This window comes from Hyaena hyaena, unplaced genomic scaffold (assembly GCF_003009895.1).
Source record: "Hyaena hyaena isolate Hyena2069 unplaced genomic scaffold, ASM300989v1 scaffold_9, whole genome shotgun sequence".
NCBI classification, from domain to species: Eukaryota; Metazoa; Chordata; class Mammalia; order Carnivora; family Hyaenidae; genus Hyaena; species Hyaena hyaena.
In genome coordinates, this window is record NW_024080641.1 from 1,781,595 (window position 1) to 1,799,203 (window position 17,609).

At 54.1% G+C, this 17,609-nt stretch overlaps 2 protein-coding genes across 4 annotated transcripts in view; one reads left to right on the forward strand and one right to left on the reverse strand.

Moving 5' to 3' along the window:
* TRPM4 (transient receptor potential cation channel subfamily M member 4) overlaps positions 1 to 12,151 on the reverse strand; it is a 43,400-nt gene extending 31,249 nt beyond the window's left edge. For 2 of the 3 annotated variants that reach the window (XR_005531086.1, XM_039248245.1), the window contains exons 1-9: positions 12,030 to 12,151; positions 11,646 to 11,713; positions 6,777 to 6,951; positions 6,243 to 6,423; positions 5,922 to 6,085; positions 5,619 to 5,802; positions 4,767 to 4,828; positions 4,050 to 4,241; positions 3,645 to 3,744 (exon numbers count right to left, since the gene is read on the reverse strand). Coding sequence is in view for 1 of the 3 variants with exons in the window: in XM_039248245.1 (XP_039104176.1) it covers positions 3,645 to 3,744; positions 4,050 to 4,241; positions 4,767 to 4,828; positions 5,619 to 5,802; positions 5,922 to 6,085; positions 6,243 to 6,423; positions 6,777 to 6,951; positions 11,646 to 11,713; positions 12,030 to 12,053 (1,150 nt within the window). In the remaining 2 variants the exon portion in view is untranslated. Of the gene's footprint in view, positions 1 to 3,644; positions 3,745 to 4,049; positions 4,242 to 4,766; positions 4,829 to 5,618; positions 5,803 to 5,921; positions 6,086 to 6,242; positions 6,424 to 6,776; positions 6,952 to 11,645; positions 11,714 to 12,029 lie in introns of those variants that run through there. The other variant, XM_039248256.1, reaches the window with a different exon arrangement.
* Positions 12,152 to 13,550: 1,399 nt separating this feature from the next.
* HRC (histidine rich calcium binding protein) lies at positions 13,551 to 17,512 on the forward strand. Its single transcript, XM_039249626.1, has 7 exons — positions 13,551 to 14,296; positions 14,498 to 15,636; positions 15,710 to 15,780; positions 16,291 to 16,359; positions 16,629 to 16,683; positions 17,141 to 17,177; positions 17,363 to 17,512. Exons 1-7 carry the CDS (start codon positions 13,551 to 13,553, stop codon positions 17,397 to 17,399), a joined length of 2,154 nt encoding a protein of 717 aa, XP_039105557.1. The 3' UTR covers positions 17,400 to 17,512.
* The last annotated feature ends 97 nt before the right edge of the window (positions 17,513 to 17,609 follow it).

The following is a 17,609-nucleotide window of genomic DNA, read 5'->3' on the forward strand; positions in this document are numbered from 1 at the left end:
TGGAGCCCATTTCAGATTCTGTATCTCCCTCTCTCTGCCCCTCCCCTGTTCATGCTCTCTCTCTCTCTCAGAAATAAATAAAACAAAAAAAAATAAATAAATAAAAATAAATAAACATTAAAAAAAATTTTAAATAATGGAACCCACTTTGTAGCATTGTGATCATAAATAACTGTGGAAAGAAGTTGCAAATGGAGAGGAATTTGCAGCTGGGCCAGCATCACCTCTAAGGCCAACGGTTAAGGAGACAGATGCAGAGAGAGGCAATAATGTGTCAAGGACCACCCAACTTTACATTTCTTTTCAAAACCCAGGAGCAAAGTCACAGTGGGATTTTCTAAGTTTCTACAAATCTCCCCCTAGGACGCCTGGGTGGTTCAGTCGGTTAAGCTCCAGACTCTTGATTTCAACTCAGGTCATGATCTCATAGTTTGTGAGTTTGAGCCCTGCATCGGGCTTTGCGCTGACAACAGCGCAAAGCCGGCTTGGGATCCTCTCTCTCCTTCCCTCTCTGCTCCTTCTCTGCTCAATCGCGAGCTCTCTCTCTCAAAATAAATAAATACACTTAAAATTTTTTAATTAAAAATAAATCTCCCCTACTTTCCTCACAGTTTCCAGAGAAGGGGGAATAAAAAGATATATAATATCTCGCTTGATATTCTGCCTAATCACATCTCCCCGGTTATCACCTGGACCTCCCCCCACCCCAGCCCTTGACGCTCATCACGGCCGCCTATGGAGCTCAGCATCTTTCCCCAGCACCGACCTTCCCTGCTCAAGGAGGGTCCCCTCTTTGTTCACCCAGTCAATGAGATAGATCCCCCCACCCCATTTCGCTGTGCTTGCACCTCCCTTCCCTTCTGACCCTCTCAGCCTAGCCCCACCCTGCCCCGAGCAGGCAGGAATGGAAGATCAAGGGCAAAGTGCATGCCAACTGCTCCCCCCAGGCTCAGCGCACACTCGTTAAGGAACTTGCATCCCCTCTCCCTCTTCCGTCCACCCCTGCTGAAACCCCATTCATCAGCTATCACCGCGCGCCCAGCCATCTCCAGTTTCCCCAGCAGAGGGTGATCGCTTGCACATCTCCAGCCAACAGTCAGTCTGCACTATCCCCGCAAAACACCTCTTACAGAGCCGCCCTGTTTTCTCCCTGGAGGCTGGGAGTTAACTTCTGCGAAGGGAATCAGATTTGCTTGCTGATTGCCATTCTCTATTTAAGAACGAGTCCCCATGAGAAATGGAATTATATTAAGAAGAGCTCCTATGTAGGGGCGCCTGGGTGGCTCAGTCGGTTAAGCGTCCGACTTTGGCTCAGGTCATGATCTCACAGTTTGTGAGTTCGAGCCTCATGTCGGGCTCAGTGCAGACAGCTGGAGCCTGCTTCCGATTCTATGTCTCCCTCTCTCTCTGCCCCTCCCCCACTTGTGCTAGGTCTCTCTCTCAAAAATAAATAAACATTAAAAAAAATGTTTTTTAGGGGCACCTGGGTGGCTCAGTCGTTTGGGCATCCGACTTTGGCTCAGGTCGTAATCTAAACCGTGGATTGAGCCCCGTGTCGGGCTCTGTGCTGACTGCCAGCTCGAAGCCTGGAGCCTGCTTCAGATTCTGTATCTCCCTCTCTCTCTGCCCCTCCCCTGCTCATGCTGTCTCTCTCTCTCTCTCTCTCTCTCTCTCTCAGAAATAAATTTTAAAAAATATTTAAAAAAAATTTTTTTAAAGCAGAAGAGCTCGCGTTTGTTGGCCCACCCCTGGGTACCAGGACAGTTCATGAGCTGCCCCTGAGGCTCACACACTCCCGCAAGGTATTATCTCAATTTTTCAGAGAGATAAACTGAGGCTCAGAGGAGGGAAGTCTCTTTCTCAAGATCACACAGAAAGGCAGGGGCCAAACCGGTATTCCGATTCAGCTTTATCTGATGCCAAAATCAAAAGTAACTACTCTTGTCAGTTAGGTTAAGCATCTGATTCTTGATTTTGGCTCAGGTCAGGATCTCAGGGTTTGTTATGTCGAGCCCACTATCAAGCTCAGCCCTGACAGTGCAGAGCTTGCTTGGGATTCTCTGCCTCCCTCTGTCTCTGGTCCTCTCTCTCTCTCATAAAAATAAATAAATAAAATTTTAAAAAAATAGTAACTGCTCTTTCTGCCACACCACAGAACGTGACGGATACAATTGGAGTGGGGACCTGGGGCTGAGAATGATTATAAATTAACACTATGGCTCTCAGGAGTTTTTATCTATGTGAGTGTTTCCCCTATAAAATTTCTGATGCCAAAAATTACCCTCCCCACCTTCATCCACACTGAGTTCTAGGAATCCTCCTTACCACTTTTTTTAAATGTTTATTTTTGAGAGAGCACAAGCTAGGGAGGGGCAGAGAGAGCGGAACAGAGAATCCTTAGCGGGCTCTGGGAAGACAGCAAAGAGCCCGATGTGGGACTTGAACTCACAAACTGCGAGATCATGACCTGAGCAGAAGTCAGACACTCAACGGACTGAGCCACCCAGGCGCCCCCTATTCCTTACCATTTATTTATCCCACCTCCCCATCTTTCTAAGTCCAGATTCTACTAGCTCTTCAAGGCCCTCTTAAATACCACCTCCTCTTTTGTCTCTTTACTGACAGTGGTTCCTCCCTTATGCTTTGATCTTAAATTTTACTTAAGGTTGTGTCTGAACAACTCTGGTAGGATCTGGGTTCCTTATGAGCAGGAAATGGATCTGCTTTAATCTCTGGAACCTAAAGTGATGTTTGTTGAGTGAATAAATGACCCTCAGCCCCAGCCTCTACCAGGTAGCCATTATTGCTCCCAACCTTGGTTTTCGTCATTCATTCTTAGACTGAAATACTGGGAATACCTCAGTGGGAAACAGTGTTCTGGTTCATCTCTGACTCCCCTACCCCTCAGTGCTTAAAACATATTGAAGCCATGTAGGAAAGGAAGAAAGGGAAAGTAGGTGAATAGATGGACGGATGGATGGACAGATGGATGGATGGATGGATGGATGGATGGATGGATGGATGGGCAGATGGATGGATGGATGGATGGATGAAAGAATTGATGGACAGATGGATGGATGGAAGAATGGATGGATGGATGGATGGATGGATGGATGGATGGATGGATGGACAGACGGAAGAATGGATGGAAGGATGGATGGATGGATGGATGAATGGATGGATGGACAGACGGAAGAATGGATGGATGGATGGATGGACAAATGGAAGGATGGATGGATGGATGGATGGATGAATACAAGAATAATGAGTGGATATAATGGTCAATGGATATGTGGGTGGTAGAAGGATGAGTGGAAGGCAAGATGGATGGATGACTGGATGCAAGAAAGAATGATGAATGGAATAATGGGGAGATGGAAAGATCAGCGTACAGATGGATGGATGCAGGTATGCATGGATCCAACAGAAAGAAAGCAATGTTGGCACATGATGAAATATCCTGGGAAAACTGTCCCAACGGCACCATGCAAAGCCCCAAGAAACACTGCCAAGGGGAATAATGAAAAAAAAGAGATAAAAAGGAGCCCAACTTAGATCACAGAGGATGGGTAAAGTGCCCCGGGCAGGAAAGGTGTCCAAAGCTGAGCTGAGAGAGGGGAAGAATTTGGGGGTCCAAGGCTTACCTTTGACAAGGGCCCTCAAAACAATGGTCTCAAATTCCTCAGGGCCATCCTCAGATGAATAGACTGTCAGCAGCTCCTTCCAGGTCATGATCCTCTCCACCTGCAGAACACCGCCTTCTGCACGCCCAGCCCAACTCCACCCGGGCCCTGTCCACAGAGTCACAGGAGACCGTTTCCCTCCAGGACCTAGTAGTCTAGGTGCCCAGCACCCTTTAGTCTCAGAACCTGGGAGTCTGGGCCCCCCAGGCCTCTCCTCTCAAATCCATGAGGCTGGGTCTCCACTCCCCTCTTCTCTGAAATCCAGGGCTCCAAGTCCTCAGCACCCTCATCTCTCAAGACCCAGGAGCCCAGGTCCCCAGCTCCCTCCCATCTCAGGATCCAGAGTTGGGCCCCCCAGTATCATACCTGGGCCTGCAGGACCTCAGGGTCCCCTTTAGGGAAGAAACGTCTAATCCGATCTCGGACTTCACCTTGGCTGCTCCCCCCTCTTCCTGGAGCCAGAGTATCTTCCAGGATCTCCGCCAGGCAGTCTGCAGCTCCTCCCGACCCAGCCACTAGGAGGCAGGGGAGCTGAGCCTGGGTGGCGTTCTCTATCCGCTACAGGACACAGGGGACAGTCAGGTCCAGGAGTTAGGGCTCCCGGCCACCTCCCCGCTTAGACCCAGGTGTCTGGACCCCTATACCTATATTACTTGTTTGTTTGTTTGTTTATAGCACAAGTTGGGCAGGGACAAAGGAAGAGAGAGAGGGAGAGTCTCAAGGAGGCTCCATGCTCAGCACAGAGCCTGATGCAGGGCTCGATCTCATGACCCGAGCCAAAATCAAGAGTCGAGGGGCGCCTGGGTGGCTTAGTCGGTTGGGCGTCCGACTTTCGCTTAGGTCATGATCTCGCGGTTCGTGGGTTCGAGCCCCACGTCGGGCTCTGTGCTGACTGCCAGCTCAGAGCCTGGAGCCTGTTTCAGAGTCTGTGATCCCTCTCTCTCTGACCCTCCCCTGCTCACGCTGTCTCTCTCTCTCTCTCCTAGAAATAAATAAAACATTAAAAAAAAATTAAAAAAAAAAAAAAAAAGAGTCAGACGCTCAACCGACTGAGGCACCCAGGTGCCCCCCGGGCCCCTATACCTTTAGCATCTTCTCATCACCATCGATGAGGAGGAGGAGGACAGGGATGTCAATTCCAGTCCCTGAGGAGAGAAGAGAGCCGGATGCTTGGTCAACTCCCGTCAGTTTTCCCAGGGATGGAAAAGAACCACATTTCCCAGGAGTTCCCGGGCAAACTTTGCTTGTGCCTAATCCTGTGTCCTGAGGCTCTCGGGAATTGTCATATCTTTGAGCATGTTGCGAGAGACAGTAAGTTCTGACTTGCCGGGGGAGGAGGGGCTGGGGACCTGGACTCCTGGACTCCTGAATGAGGCAGGTATTTATGGCATGAGTCACTCGTATAATTGGTTAATGGCCCAGGAGCCAGGAAAGGATGTAGTTCAAATAAAAGATGAAGGAAATAAGGACTAGAAAGGCCTATGGAGGGGCACCTGGCTGGCTCAGTCAGTAGAGTGTGAGACTCTTGATCTCAAGGTTGTGAGTTTGACCTCCCTGTTGGGTGTAGAGATTACTTAAAAATAAAATCTTTAGGGGTGGCACCTGGGTGGCTCAGCCGGTTAAGCATTCAACACTGGCTCAGGTCATGACCTTGCGGTTCATGAGTTCAAGCCCCACGTCAGGCTCTGTGCTGACAGTTCAGAGCCTGGAGCCAGCTTCCGATTCCGTGTCTCCCTCTCTCTGCCCCTCCCCTGCTCACATTCTGTCTCTCAAAAATGAATAAACTTTTTTTTTTAATTTAAAGCAGAGCAAATAATGGGACAAGACGCTTGACCAGAGGTAACTCCTCTGTCCCTCAATCTCCATACCTCAACCAGAATGGACCACTGGGATCGGGAGCCTCCAGCCGCAGCCCGAGTGGAAACAGCCACTCACCTCCCACGCCTGTCTTCTGCTGGGCGACATAGGACTCGAAGCGCAAGCGGAAGCGGTTCTCCCCGCCCAGGCGGCCGTGGGTGCCGTCGTCCACCAGGAAGAAGGCTGAGTAGTTGTAATCGAGCGGAAACTGGACCCCGTCCTCTGGCTCACCGCGCCACGGGTACCTCGCAGGGAACGATCCCTGGGGGACAAGCGGCCAGACCGGAGCGTTTCTCCATCAGCACCAGGACTGACACGAGCCCCTCCTCCCTCAGACCCACGATTCCCAGCCCCCTCCTTTTCCAAGACTCTGGGTCCCACCTTGGGGTTGGTGAGGAACTCTCTATTCCGAACCACACCCCAGGGGGCCACGCCCATGGCCACCACCTTGGTGCCCCCGGTGCAGGCTGTCTGGTGGTCTCGAACAGCAGCACCAACGTGCCGGCCGATCCCCCTGTGCAGCCCCCCGGTGACAATCCAGGCCCCTACAGGGAGACACAGAGAGTGATGGTGAGGTCCAGAGACACAGGTGTGGAGAGACGGAGAGCTGAGACAAAAACCCATGCCGAGCCCCGGGGGGAGACCAGGGGAGACCCAGAGATGTGGGGGCGATGGGGGCAGCGGCCACCCAACCTCAGTCACCTGTGCTCTGGGCAGCCCGCACCAGCCCGCGTCGCAGCAGGTCCTGCAGCCAGGTCTGGAGGATGGGGCCCCCTGACCCCCCCAACACTGACACCACCAGGTTCGGGGCCCGGAAGCCCCATGTGCGCGTGACCAGATTGTAAACTGTAGCTGGATCCGTTCGGTCAGAGAGCCGGAGGAACTGCGGACACACAGGAGGCGGGGACATGGGGAAAGGGACAGAGACAGAGAAGGGGACAGAGACCCAGAGAGAATGGCACAGAAACAGAGAAAGGGACGGAGACCCAGAGAACAGAGATCCAGAGAGAGACAGACCGGGGGGAAGGGACAGAGACCCAAAGAGAGGGGGCATGACTTAGAAAAGATAGACAGGGGTGGAGAGAAAGAGATCCAGGGAGAGGCGAAGACAGGGATAGGCAAATGGGGAGACACAGCATTCAGCTGCGGCACCCCCAGACTCTAGCTCTGAGAACCCCTGAGGCACGCAGCCTCCGCTCACGGACCCCTGGCCCCGCGCAGACATGCAAGCCTCACATTGCTGGCCTTGCGGCCGACGCCCAGGAAATCCAGGTCCCCGTAGGCATCCGTCGGCTTCTCTGTCGTGTGCAAGTCACTGTCCCACACGGTCACCACGGCTGCCCCAAATGCATCCTCCACAGCCACTGAGGGGTGGACACTCCGGGGACGCCCACACTGGCACAAGTTTCCTCTGGGGAGGAGGGAGATGGAGGACCATGAACCCCGGGGAGCCTAAGTTTCCTGCAGAAGGTCCATGCTGACCCTGAGGTAGAAGAACAGCCAGAGCCACTTGTCCACCAGAAAGAGGCCACAGGGGTTCAAGTTCAGGGTCCCAACCTCACAGTTACCGGCAGGGAGAAGGGCCAGCGGCCATCAGGGGCTATCCAGCAGTCCCCAGTCCACACAGATGATATTCCTCGGAACAAGGAAAATCCAGAGGGATTCAGAGAGCACTAGAGGTGGGGGGGGGGGGACAGCTGGGTGGTTTTGGGGTTCACCTCTCTGAGCCTACATTTCCTCCTCAAATCAAAAGACAAGGTAACACAGCCTCCTTCGCGCAATTATGAGGCGTCAGTGAACTAACATAGCGTTTTCTGAAATGAGGGCTGCATACCAGACTCAGGCAGAGAAACAGCTCTAAGGGAAAATGCCACACACAGAGCTTTAAATAACCGCGAATAACACAGTGAGAAAGTCATTTCTTTTCCAGTGCTCCTGATTCCTGTCGAGGAGAGAGGCTTAGGCTGGGTGCTAGAATAGCTTTACTGCCTAACCCGTTGCTACTTTTCTGTTTTAAGTTTATTTATTTATTTAAGTGATCTCTATGCCCAGCCTGGGGCTCGAACTCACAACCCAGAGATCAAGAGCCCCGCGGTCCACTGACTCACCCAGCCAAACATCCCATTACTCTTTTTTTTTTTTTCTTTTTCTTTTTTGAACTCACTATGGGGTTTATTGGTTGTGACCCATTACTCCTTTTTTTTTTTTTTTTAACAGAGAGAAGTTGGCCTTGGGCTCTGAAAATTGGACTAATAATAGCGTCCAATTAGAAGGTAAATACCTTTATCTGGTTTTCGTTCTAATTGTCTCTCATCGCTTGTTTCTTTCTCTTTGTGGCAAATGGAGATTTTTCCATTTATGGCAATCATGGATGAAACTTTTTGCTTTAAATGCACAAGTGACTGGCACGTGCATTTTAAAGAGCAAGTGACATGGGTCTGGCCAATGAGGGATCTACTTGAAATGTATCTAAATCCCTTCAGTCCCTGATTCCAGAAGGGATTCAGGTAGTGGAGTTAGCCTCGACTTAAGAACCAATTCACATGTAAAAGAATGGCCATCCCCGCACATGATGAACAGAATACACACAGCCCAGCTCCTGGCACAGAGAACTACAGTGAAGGACACATTCTTCCTCATTTCTGAGTCTACCTCCAGGGACCCGGCATGCCTCAGTTTACCCTCTTGATCCTTTTACCCTCTTGACCTATTTCAACCCCATCGCTGGAACCCCTCATTACTTTCCATCTACTTCCCACTAGCCCTTGAAGGCAAAACTTCTTCATGGAATGTTCCAGAACCTCAGCTGTCTAATACAGAAGACCACAGCCGCAGTGGCTCTTTACATTTATTTTTTAAATAATTTTTAAAAGTTTATTTATTTTTGGGGCGCCTGGGTGGCTTAGCTGGTTAAGCGTCCGACTTTCGCTTAGGTCATGATCTCACGGTTCGTGGGTTCAAGCCCCGTGTCGGGCTCTGTGCTGACTGCCAGCTCAGAGCCTGAAGCCTGTTTCAGTCTGTGACCCCCTCTCTCTCTACCCTCCCCTGCTCACGCTCTCTCTGTCTCCTAGAAATAAATTAAAAAAAAAAAAAAGTTTATTTATTTTGAGAGAGAACGTGCGTGCACAAGTGGGGAAGGGGCAGATAGAGAGGGAGACAGAGAATCCCAAGCAGGACCTGTGCTGTCAGCACAGAGCCCGACATTGGGCTTGAACTCAGGAGCTGTGACATCATGCCCTGAGCCGACGTCAACAGTCCGACACTTAACTGACTGGTGGCTCTTTACATTTAAATAAATTAAAATTAAGTACAATTAAAAATTCAGTTCCTAGGTCGCTCTGGCCACATTTCAAGTGCTCAAGAGCCACATGTCGCCAGTGGTGCCATATTGGACACGGATATGGAACACTTCCCCCATTGCAGAAAGTTCTGGAGGGTGGAACTGGCGGACTCCCCCCTGTACTCCTCACCTCCTATCTTTGCTCCTCTGTGTGGTCACCAGAGCTGAAATTGTTCCCCAAAAGATCAGCAATTAGCAAGCGTCCCCAAATACAATGGCCCCTATTCAGGTCTCAGGTGACTCTCACAAAATAGCATTGGTCACCAATAAAAGGCTCTGATTCTAAAAAAACTCTTTTCCTTTCCTTGGCAGGGCACCCCTGCGCTCCTGGCTACCTTGTCCCGTATCAGCCGCTTTCTCTCTCTCTCTCTCTCTCTCTCTCTCTCTGTGCCTCCCAGAGCCCTCGGACCACAAGGCTTCCCAACTTGGGTCTCACACTTAATGCCCCCTGGGGCCAAGAAAGGAATGTAAGGGAAAGAAACATGAGGTGCCCCACAGGTTTTTAAAAATACTCTTCCGTGGGGCGCCTGGGTGGCTCAGTCGGTTAAACGTCCGACTTCGGCTCAGGTCATGATCTCACCGTTCGTGGGTTCGAGCCCCGCATTGGGCTCTGTGCTGACAGCTCAGAGCCTGGAGCCTGCTTCAGATTCTGTATCTCCCTCTCTCTCTGACCCTCCCCTGCTCCCGCTGTTCTCTCTCTCAGAAATAAATAAAACAGGGGCGCCTGGGTGGCTTAGTCGTTTAAGCGTCCGACTTTCGCTTAGGTCATGATCTCGAGGTTCGTGGGTTCGAGCCCCGCGTCGGGCTCTGTGCTGACTGCCAGCTCGGAGCCTGGAGCCTGTTTCAGTCTGTGACTCCCTCTCTCTCTGACCCTCCCCTGCTCGCGCTCTCTCTCTCTCTCCTAGAAATAAATAAAACATTTAAAAAAACAAATAAAATAAATAAATAAAACAATTTAAAAAAAAAAACTCTTCCGTGCAGGGCCTCTGGGTGACTCAGGTGGTTAAGCGGCGACTCTTGATTTTGGCTCTGCTCATGATCACACAATTCGTGGCGTTTGAGCCCCGCGTCAGGCTCCGAGCCTACTTGGGATTCTCTGTCCCCCCCTCTCTCTGCCCCTTCCCCACTCTTTCTCTCTCAAAAAAACTGCTCTTCCATGAAAAAAAAAAAAAAAGAAAAGAAGTCCTAGAATTACCAGCACACCCCCTCCTCCTCCTGGCCTTCCCATCTCAGGGACAATGCCACGGTCTCCCAGGTCCCAGACCAGAGGTCCAGGAGCCATCCTCCCCCTTCTCTCCTCTTACTCCTGAAATCCATCAGTCCCCAAGCTCCCATCCCTGTCCCCGCCGTGTGTCCCCACAGCTGTCGTCTGGCTCAGGCTTCTTGGTGTCCCACCCAGACCCGAGCCCACCCCCTTCCGGGGCTTCCCGAACTCCTATTCAACCTCACACAACTCCCAGAGGGTCTTTCCACACCCAGAGCAGGCCCTGCCCCTCCCACACGGGGCCCCAGCACACCCAGGCCAAGGTCCTGCCGCCCCTGCAGGTGAGGCCCAGAGAGGTCTGGCCCCACCCTGCGCCACAGAGCCCTCCTGCACCTTGAACTTCGCTCCTTTCTCCAACCACACCGCACATGCTGTTCCAACACCAGGAACCACTTTGAATCCCCCCTCTTCTCCTCCATACTGCCTTCAACTGTCAAACTCCAGCTCATCTTGCAAATGCCACCTCACGGCCTCTCCCATAAGCCACCAGCGATGCCGGATCCCCTCCCCAGCAGTCTTGCAGAGTTCCGATCTCCGTGCCTTCCAGTCCTCTTCCCACCAGCCTAGAGGTTCCGAAACTGCCTTGGCCGTGCTCCCCATCCGTAAAAAGGTTTAGAGCACTCACCGCCCCCCCAATAATGTAGACCTGTTTATTTATACCTAATTGCAAGCCACACTGCGCTAATACGTTCACAGCATAAGAACACTCGACGTTAGGAATGTTGACGTTTCCCGCGCCCCAAAGATTGTCTTGAAAACAACCGCGAGGCCAGAATCCACTGGAGGGGCCGCCACTGAAAGCCGGGAGCTCCTCAAGGGAGGCAAATACCCCACGGGACGCACGCAAGTGTCCCTGGACACTGAGCCAAAGCAGGGGGCCTGTGCATAGTAGTAACTGCTACCTTCCAGTGGGGATTGCAGGCATTTTCCAGCGCTAACCATGTGCTCGGTGCTGTTCCAGAAATATCACAAGCATTTACTTGTTTAAATCCTGACAATACATGCTCCACTCAGGAGGCGGCCGGCCTTTCTGTCCAGGTAACAGATGAGGCCCAGAGAGGTGAAATGATTTGCCCAAAGCCACACAGCACCAATCCTAGGTGAAACTTACACCCTGGCAGGGCCTGGCCTCCTGATAATTGTGCTCCCTTGGGAGCATTGAACGAAGTCTTCTCGGATGGACGGATGGGTGAATGAATGAATGAATGAATGAAACAGAACAGCCCAAGGAGAAAGAAAGTGAGGCAAGGAGACACAGGAAAGGAAAGAAACAGAACCAAGCCCTGGGGCTTTAACACTGACTGTGACCAGGCAAGGGAAATTGGAAGCGTCCACACGGACCCAAACCCTTCCCCGAGGGGGAGCGCCACTGGGGAACGCCCTTGGGAGTGTCCGCAATGACATAATGGGAGGGGGGGAGGCGAGCAGAGTCAGCGGGCCCGCAGTGCTCCGGGACGCTCCGGGGATGCTCCGGGGTCGGTCCCTGGGGCGAGCTCCTCACCCCGAATCTGTGGGGTCAGCGATGAATGTCGTGCACGTCTTCTTCTTGAAGATCTTGGGGATCCAGCCCTAAGGACAGGAACATCAGCCCGATAGGACACGGAGTCACCCACCACCCGGCACCCTACCCAGGACCCAGGAATCCGGGAGCCCAGCACCCTCCTCCCTCAGTCTCAGGAGTCTTGACTCCCCCAGCCTCCCTCATATTTGTCTCCAAGGATCCAGGAGTCAGGAGCCCCCCAGCCTCCAGGATCCCACACACACACCCTCTCCTTTGTCTGACGACAGAATCTGGGTCTCCAGCGCCCTCCTCTCTGGGAACCAGGAGGCCAAGCCTCCAGCTCCCTGTTCGTTCAGACCCGGGAGTCCCGGCCCAGCGCTGTACCTGCTCCTTCTCCGGACCCACCATGCTGCCGCCGCCGCCGCCGCCGCAACCTATCCGGCTCCCTACATTCCGTCTGGCCAACCCTGACTCCAGACCCGCCCAGGACAAACCGGATCCGCCACTTCCCAGCTCAGCCCGGGGCGGTGCAGGATCTGGGGGGCGGTGCAGGATCTGGGGGGCGGGCAGTCTTGTGGACGTGTAGACCGAGAGGCGGGGCAAAGGGCCGGTCGGGCAGGCCAGACGGAGACCCACAGGGGGACCTCAGGCTCAGAGGGGGACAGAAATTCAGAGAAGGGAGGGAAGGGTCAGAGAACAGAGACAGCGGAACAGAGACCAGAGAGAGGGGACAGAGATCCAGAGAAGGAGGGACAGAGACTCAGAGCCAGGGGAACAGGGAACAAGAGAAAGAGGAACAGGGACCCAAGAGGGAATGCCAGAGACAGGGAAGGGGTAAATTAATGTATGGGTGGGGGGCAGAAACACTTAGGTTGGGGGCCGAGAATCAGAAAGGGGCTGAACAGAGACTGGGGGAGGTACACTGACTCAGAGACAGAGAGACAAAGAGTTGGGTGGAGAGAAGACACTCAGAGAAACCAAGAGACAGACATGAGAGGAGACCCATAAGGAGGGATGGGGACCCAAAAAGCCAGGGCAGTAGCGGCAGGGTGAGGACCGGGAGATAATGACACAGAGATAGGCAGGGCCACTTGTCTCCTGCCAGCTCTGACAGGGACAGCTGCGCCCTAGCTGGGTAACCTGAACCCCCCCACCCCCTCGCTGTATTTATAGCCCTGGCCCCGCCTGGTCTCCTGCCCTTGGCTCTGACTTCCAGGGACAGGAGGTCACAGGTGCTGTGCTGGAGCCAATTCTTTCCACCCCTGTCCAAGGCCTCCATATTGTCATCCATTCTCTCAGCAAAGGATCCCATTCTGGCCAGAAACTCCCCAGCAACCTAACCCCCCATCTTCCATGGCAGGGGTCTCTCCTCTCAGATGCGTCCCTTGGGTCTCGCCCCCCCCCAAGCCTCAGGCTCCCCCAACATGGCCCACTAAAATTCTCTCCATTACCTTTGCAGCTGCCAAACCTGAACTTGTTGGCAATCCAAAGTCAAGTCCTTGGGTCTCACTCCTGGCCAAGGAGAGACCCCTTCACCCACCCCTTCCCCAGCTGGGAGGAGGCTGAACAGTAGGGGAGGGGCAGGCGGGGACTGACCCAGAATAACTCAGGACTGAAAATAAATTTAGCCACAGAGAGGGGAGGAGAGAGACCCTATTGGCTGGAACATGGGGAGGGAGGGCCCGACAGGGGGGTAAGGGGCTCCTGAGACTGCCTCAGAGGGGTGTCCAGCAGTGAGGGCCAGAGGAAGGCAGACAGAGACAGAGAGAGACCCAGCAGAGGAAAGACACAGACGGAAAGAACAAGAAGGACCCCAAAAGGGACAAGGACCCCCGAACTCATCCACGAAGCCACAGCAGCAGCTGGAGCCAGCCCTGGGCGAAGCTCTGCTGCCTGTCTGTCCCCATGGGCCAACGTGGGCCATGGCTGCACACTTCTCTCCTCTGGGCCGCGGTGGCCAGCCTGCTCCTCCCCCCTGCCGTGACCCAGCAGCTGAGAGGGGCTGGGCCAGGCCCCAGCAACTGGAACAACAATGCGGGAGTCGTGGGGCCCTCAGAGGACGTGTCAGGTGAGTTTGGCCACCCCATCCACAGCCACAGAGGCCATGGAGATGCGGAGGAGGATGTTTCCACAGAGAGCGAGTATCAATTCTGGAGCCACAGAGACCACGGAGAAGAGAACGAAGATATCTCCGGGGAATACAGTCACCGAGCCCGAGACCACAGGTACCAAGACCACGAGGTCAGAGACGAGGATGTCGCCAAGGAGGAGGTCTTCACAAAGCGTGTTCAGCAAGCCCACGGGCATGGAGGCCACGGGAATGAAGATGTGGATGATTCAGCGGAGCGTGGGCACCACGTCCCCAGCCACAGAAGCCACAGCCATGAGGACGAGGATGAGGACGAAGTTGTGTCCAGCCAGCGTCACCATCATACCATCAGGCATGTGCATGGAGGCCACGGGGAAGAGGATGATGAAGATGAGGAGGAAGGGGTTGTCTCCACGGAGTATGGACACCCGGCCCACAGGCACAGAGGCCACAGGAAGGAAGAGGATGAGGATGCCTCTAATGAACATCCCCATCAGCTCCCCAGCCACAGACACCGAGGCCATGGAGGAGAAGAAGAAGAAGAAGATGATGATGATGATGATGTCTCCACTGAGTATGGACACCACACCCCCAGGCACCTAAGCCATGGGAAGGAAGAGGATAAAGATGTCTCAGATGAACACCATCATGTCCCCAGCCACGGACACCGAGGCCATGGAGAAGAAGAAGAAGAAGAAGAGGAAGAAGAGGAAGAAGAGGAAGAAGAAGAAGAAGAAGAAGAAGAAGAAGAAGAAGAAGAAGGTGATGATGATGACGATGATGATGATGTCTTCTCCACGGAATATGCACACGACACCCACAGGCACCACAGCCACAGGAAGGAAGAGTATGAAGACATCTCAGATGAACATCCCCAGCAGGTCCCCAGCCATGGACACCAAGGCCATGGAGAAGAAGAAGAAGAAGATGATGATGATGATAATGATGATGATGATGTCTCCACTGAGTACGGGCATCACACCCACGGGCACCGAAGCCATGGGAGGGAAGAGGATGAAGACGTCTCAGATGAACACCAGCATCATATCCCCAGTCACAAACACCAAAGCCACAGAGAAGGAGATGAGGAAGAGGATATCTCCACTGAATATGGACACCAGGCCCACAGGCACCGAGGCCTTGGAGACAAAGAAGATGAGGATGAGGATGTGTCCACTGAACATTGGCACCAGATTCCCAGACATACTCACGGCCTTGGAGAGGAGGAGGAGGAGGAGGAAGAGGAGATCACAGTCAAGTTCAGCCACCACGTTTCAAGCTCCCAGCCCCAAGGCCACAAGAGCACTGAGGAGGAGGACTTTCCAGATGAATACAGATCAGCGATCCCGGACTATCACCATGAAGTCCCAGAGGAGGACATCTCTGACAAGCTTGGCCACCAGGCTCCCAGCCACAGGCAACAAGGCCACCAAGATGAAGGAACTGGCCGCAGAGGGTCCATCAAAGATGAGATTAGCCACCAGCCCCAAGAACACATGGGGACCAAGGACAGAAGCCATTTGAGGGAGGGAGAGTCTAAGGAGAAAGAGAAGGAAGAGGGCCCCGGCTCCCATGAGGAAGATGATGAAAGTTCAGAACAGGGAGAGGAACGCACCCACCATGGCAGCCTGGACCAGAAGGATGAAGAAGATGAGGAGGAAGGTCACGGCCTCAGCCTGAGTCAGGAGGAGGAGGAGGAGGAAGAAGAGGAGGAGAGGAGGGAAGGGAGGGCTGAGGTTCAGGCCCCACTGAGCCAAGACCACCAGGAGGAGGAAGAGGAGGAGGAGGAAGAGGAGGGGCTGGCGGAAGAGAAGCTCCCCTTCACCATCATCCCTAACCCACTGGCCAAAAGGGAGGTGGCTGGAGGTGGCTCCAGTGAGGAGGAAAGTGGTGAGGACACCGGTAAGTGATCTGGCCAGGTGGGGGCAGGGAGAAACAGTCAGCCAGCTTCACTGCTGCTGTCCTGTCCGCACAGGTCTGCAGGATGCCCAGGAGTACGGGAACTATCAGCCGGGGTCCCTGTGTGGCTACTGCTCTTTCTGCAATGTGAGTCCCCAGCCCAGGTCCAATCCAGGCTGTCCCTGGAATTCGTCCCTGGGCTAGAAGATGCCTTGGGACTGCTCTGAGCAAAGGAGGGGCAGGGGCAGTGCCAGACCAAGACATTTCTGGGGCCATGTAGGGGACAGACTGGAGGCCAGGAGCTGGGAGGAGGCTGGGGCATTGGTCCAGGAAAGACAGTGAGGTCTGAGCTGTGCCTGCAGATACTGGGACAAAGGGGAGGGCCCGTGACAGAGTGGGGGGGGGGGTGGAACGGTGCTGGGGAGTGGCAGGCTGTAAGGGAATGGGGGGTAGGGATGAAGAAAACACCTGCATGTGTAGCCCACAGTGACAGAGGGATGTGGTGTCATCCTGCAATAGGGGAAGCAAGGGGGAAGGAAAGAGAGGTAATGAACTTCAGGAGTTCGGGAACTGTCCAGGGGGCAGGGTGGAGGACTGGCAGGTGGCTTCCAAATGGGGTTAGGGTTTCTTTCTAAACCAGGATCCTCTGGTCCCCAGAGATGTACTGAATGTGAGAATTGTCACTGTGACGAGGAGAACATGGGAGAGCACTGCGACCAGTGCCAGGTGAAGCTTTCCCCGGACCCAGGTTCCACGAAGCCCCAGGATGCCCGCAGACCCCCCTGGGCACCCACAGTCCCCCCTGGGCACCCGCAGTCCCAAATCCTAGCCTCTATCCCTGACCCAACCCCCTATCCCTGATGCCGCCTCAACTCCACACTCCATACTGCCTCTGACCTTAATGTCTGCTTCAGGCCCCTGTAGGCACCCGTCCCCATCCTGGCTTCTCCCCGATCACATCTTAAACTTCTGTCTCTCCCCATCTCCGCCCCCAGCACTGCCAGTTTTGCTACCTATGCCCGCTCGTCTGCGAAACGGTCTGCACCCCAGGTGAGCGTGGGCTGAGCCCAGCGTTGCAAACTCCGTGGAGGCGGAGCCAAGCCCCGCAGGCGGGCCCCGGAGGTTGTGGGGCGGGACGAGGTGCGGAGGCGTGGCCAAGGCTGGAAGTCTTCGGGGGGGAGGGGCGGGGCCTGGGCCGAGGGAGGGCTTGGGACTGAGGCTGAGGCCCAGTAGGGAAGGATTGGAGGCTTGAAGGGTGGCCCTAGAAACGAATGGGCGGGGCCAAAGCAGGTAGAATTGGAAGTACAGGGGCTTCTGGAGAACGGGAACACCCAGACCAAGGAAAAAGGAGCAGGACCTTGAAAGGAGTCCCAGTAGAAGGAATTCAGTTGAGGGAAGAAATTAGAAAAAAGGGGTGGAGTTAGTCGTGATTCCGGATTCCGTGCCTAAGTGGCCCCTAATTTCAACTGTGGGGTACGCCTCAAGCCTCTTCTCTTTTCTCCCGCAGGAAGCTACGTCGACTATTTTTCCTCCTCCCTGTACCAGTAAGTGTGTGGAGGGGGGCGGTTTAAGGGCCCTATTTAGAGAGGCACTGCCCCCCTGAGTTATTGGACGACCCTGGGACTCCATTTCCCTGTCGGTAAAAGGGGCAGGTTAGCGATCTCTAGCTAAGCGCCTGGGGTGAGCTTTGGACACTTCGGCGGTCTAACCCCTGCATCCTCCTCGCCAGAGCCCTGGCGGACATGCTGGAAACTCCGGAACCCTGACCCGGCGGCGGCGCGGCTGCGGCGCAGACGCACCTCCCTCGCCCTCCAACCCCTGTCCACGAGCCATATTTATTGAATTGAAGTTGAATAAACATGTTCCCCGAAACCTCACACTCAGGCGTGGGGTCAGGATTCTCGGGGCCGCAGGGAGCGCGGCGGGTGGCGACTGGGGACTCGGGTGTCTGAGGGAGGAGAGGTCTGGCCTCCTGG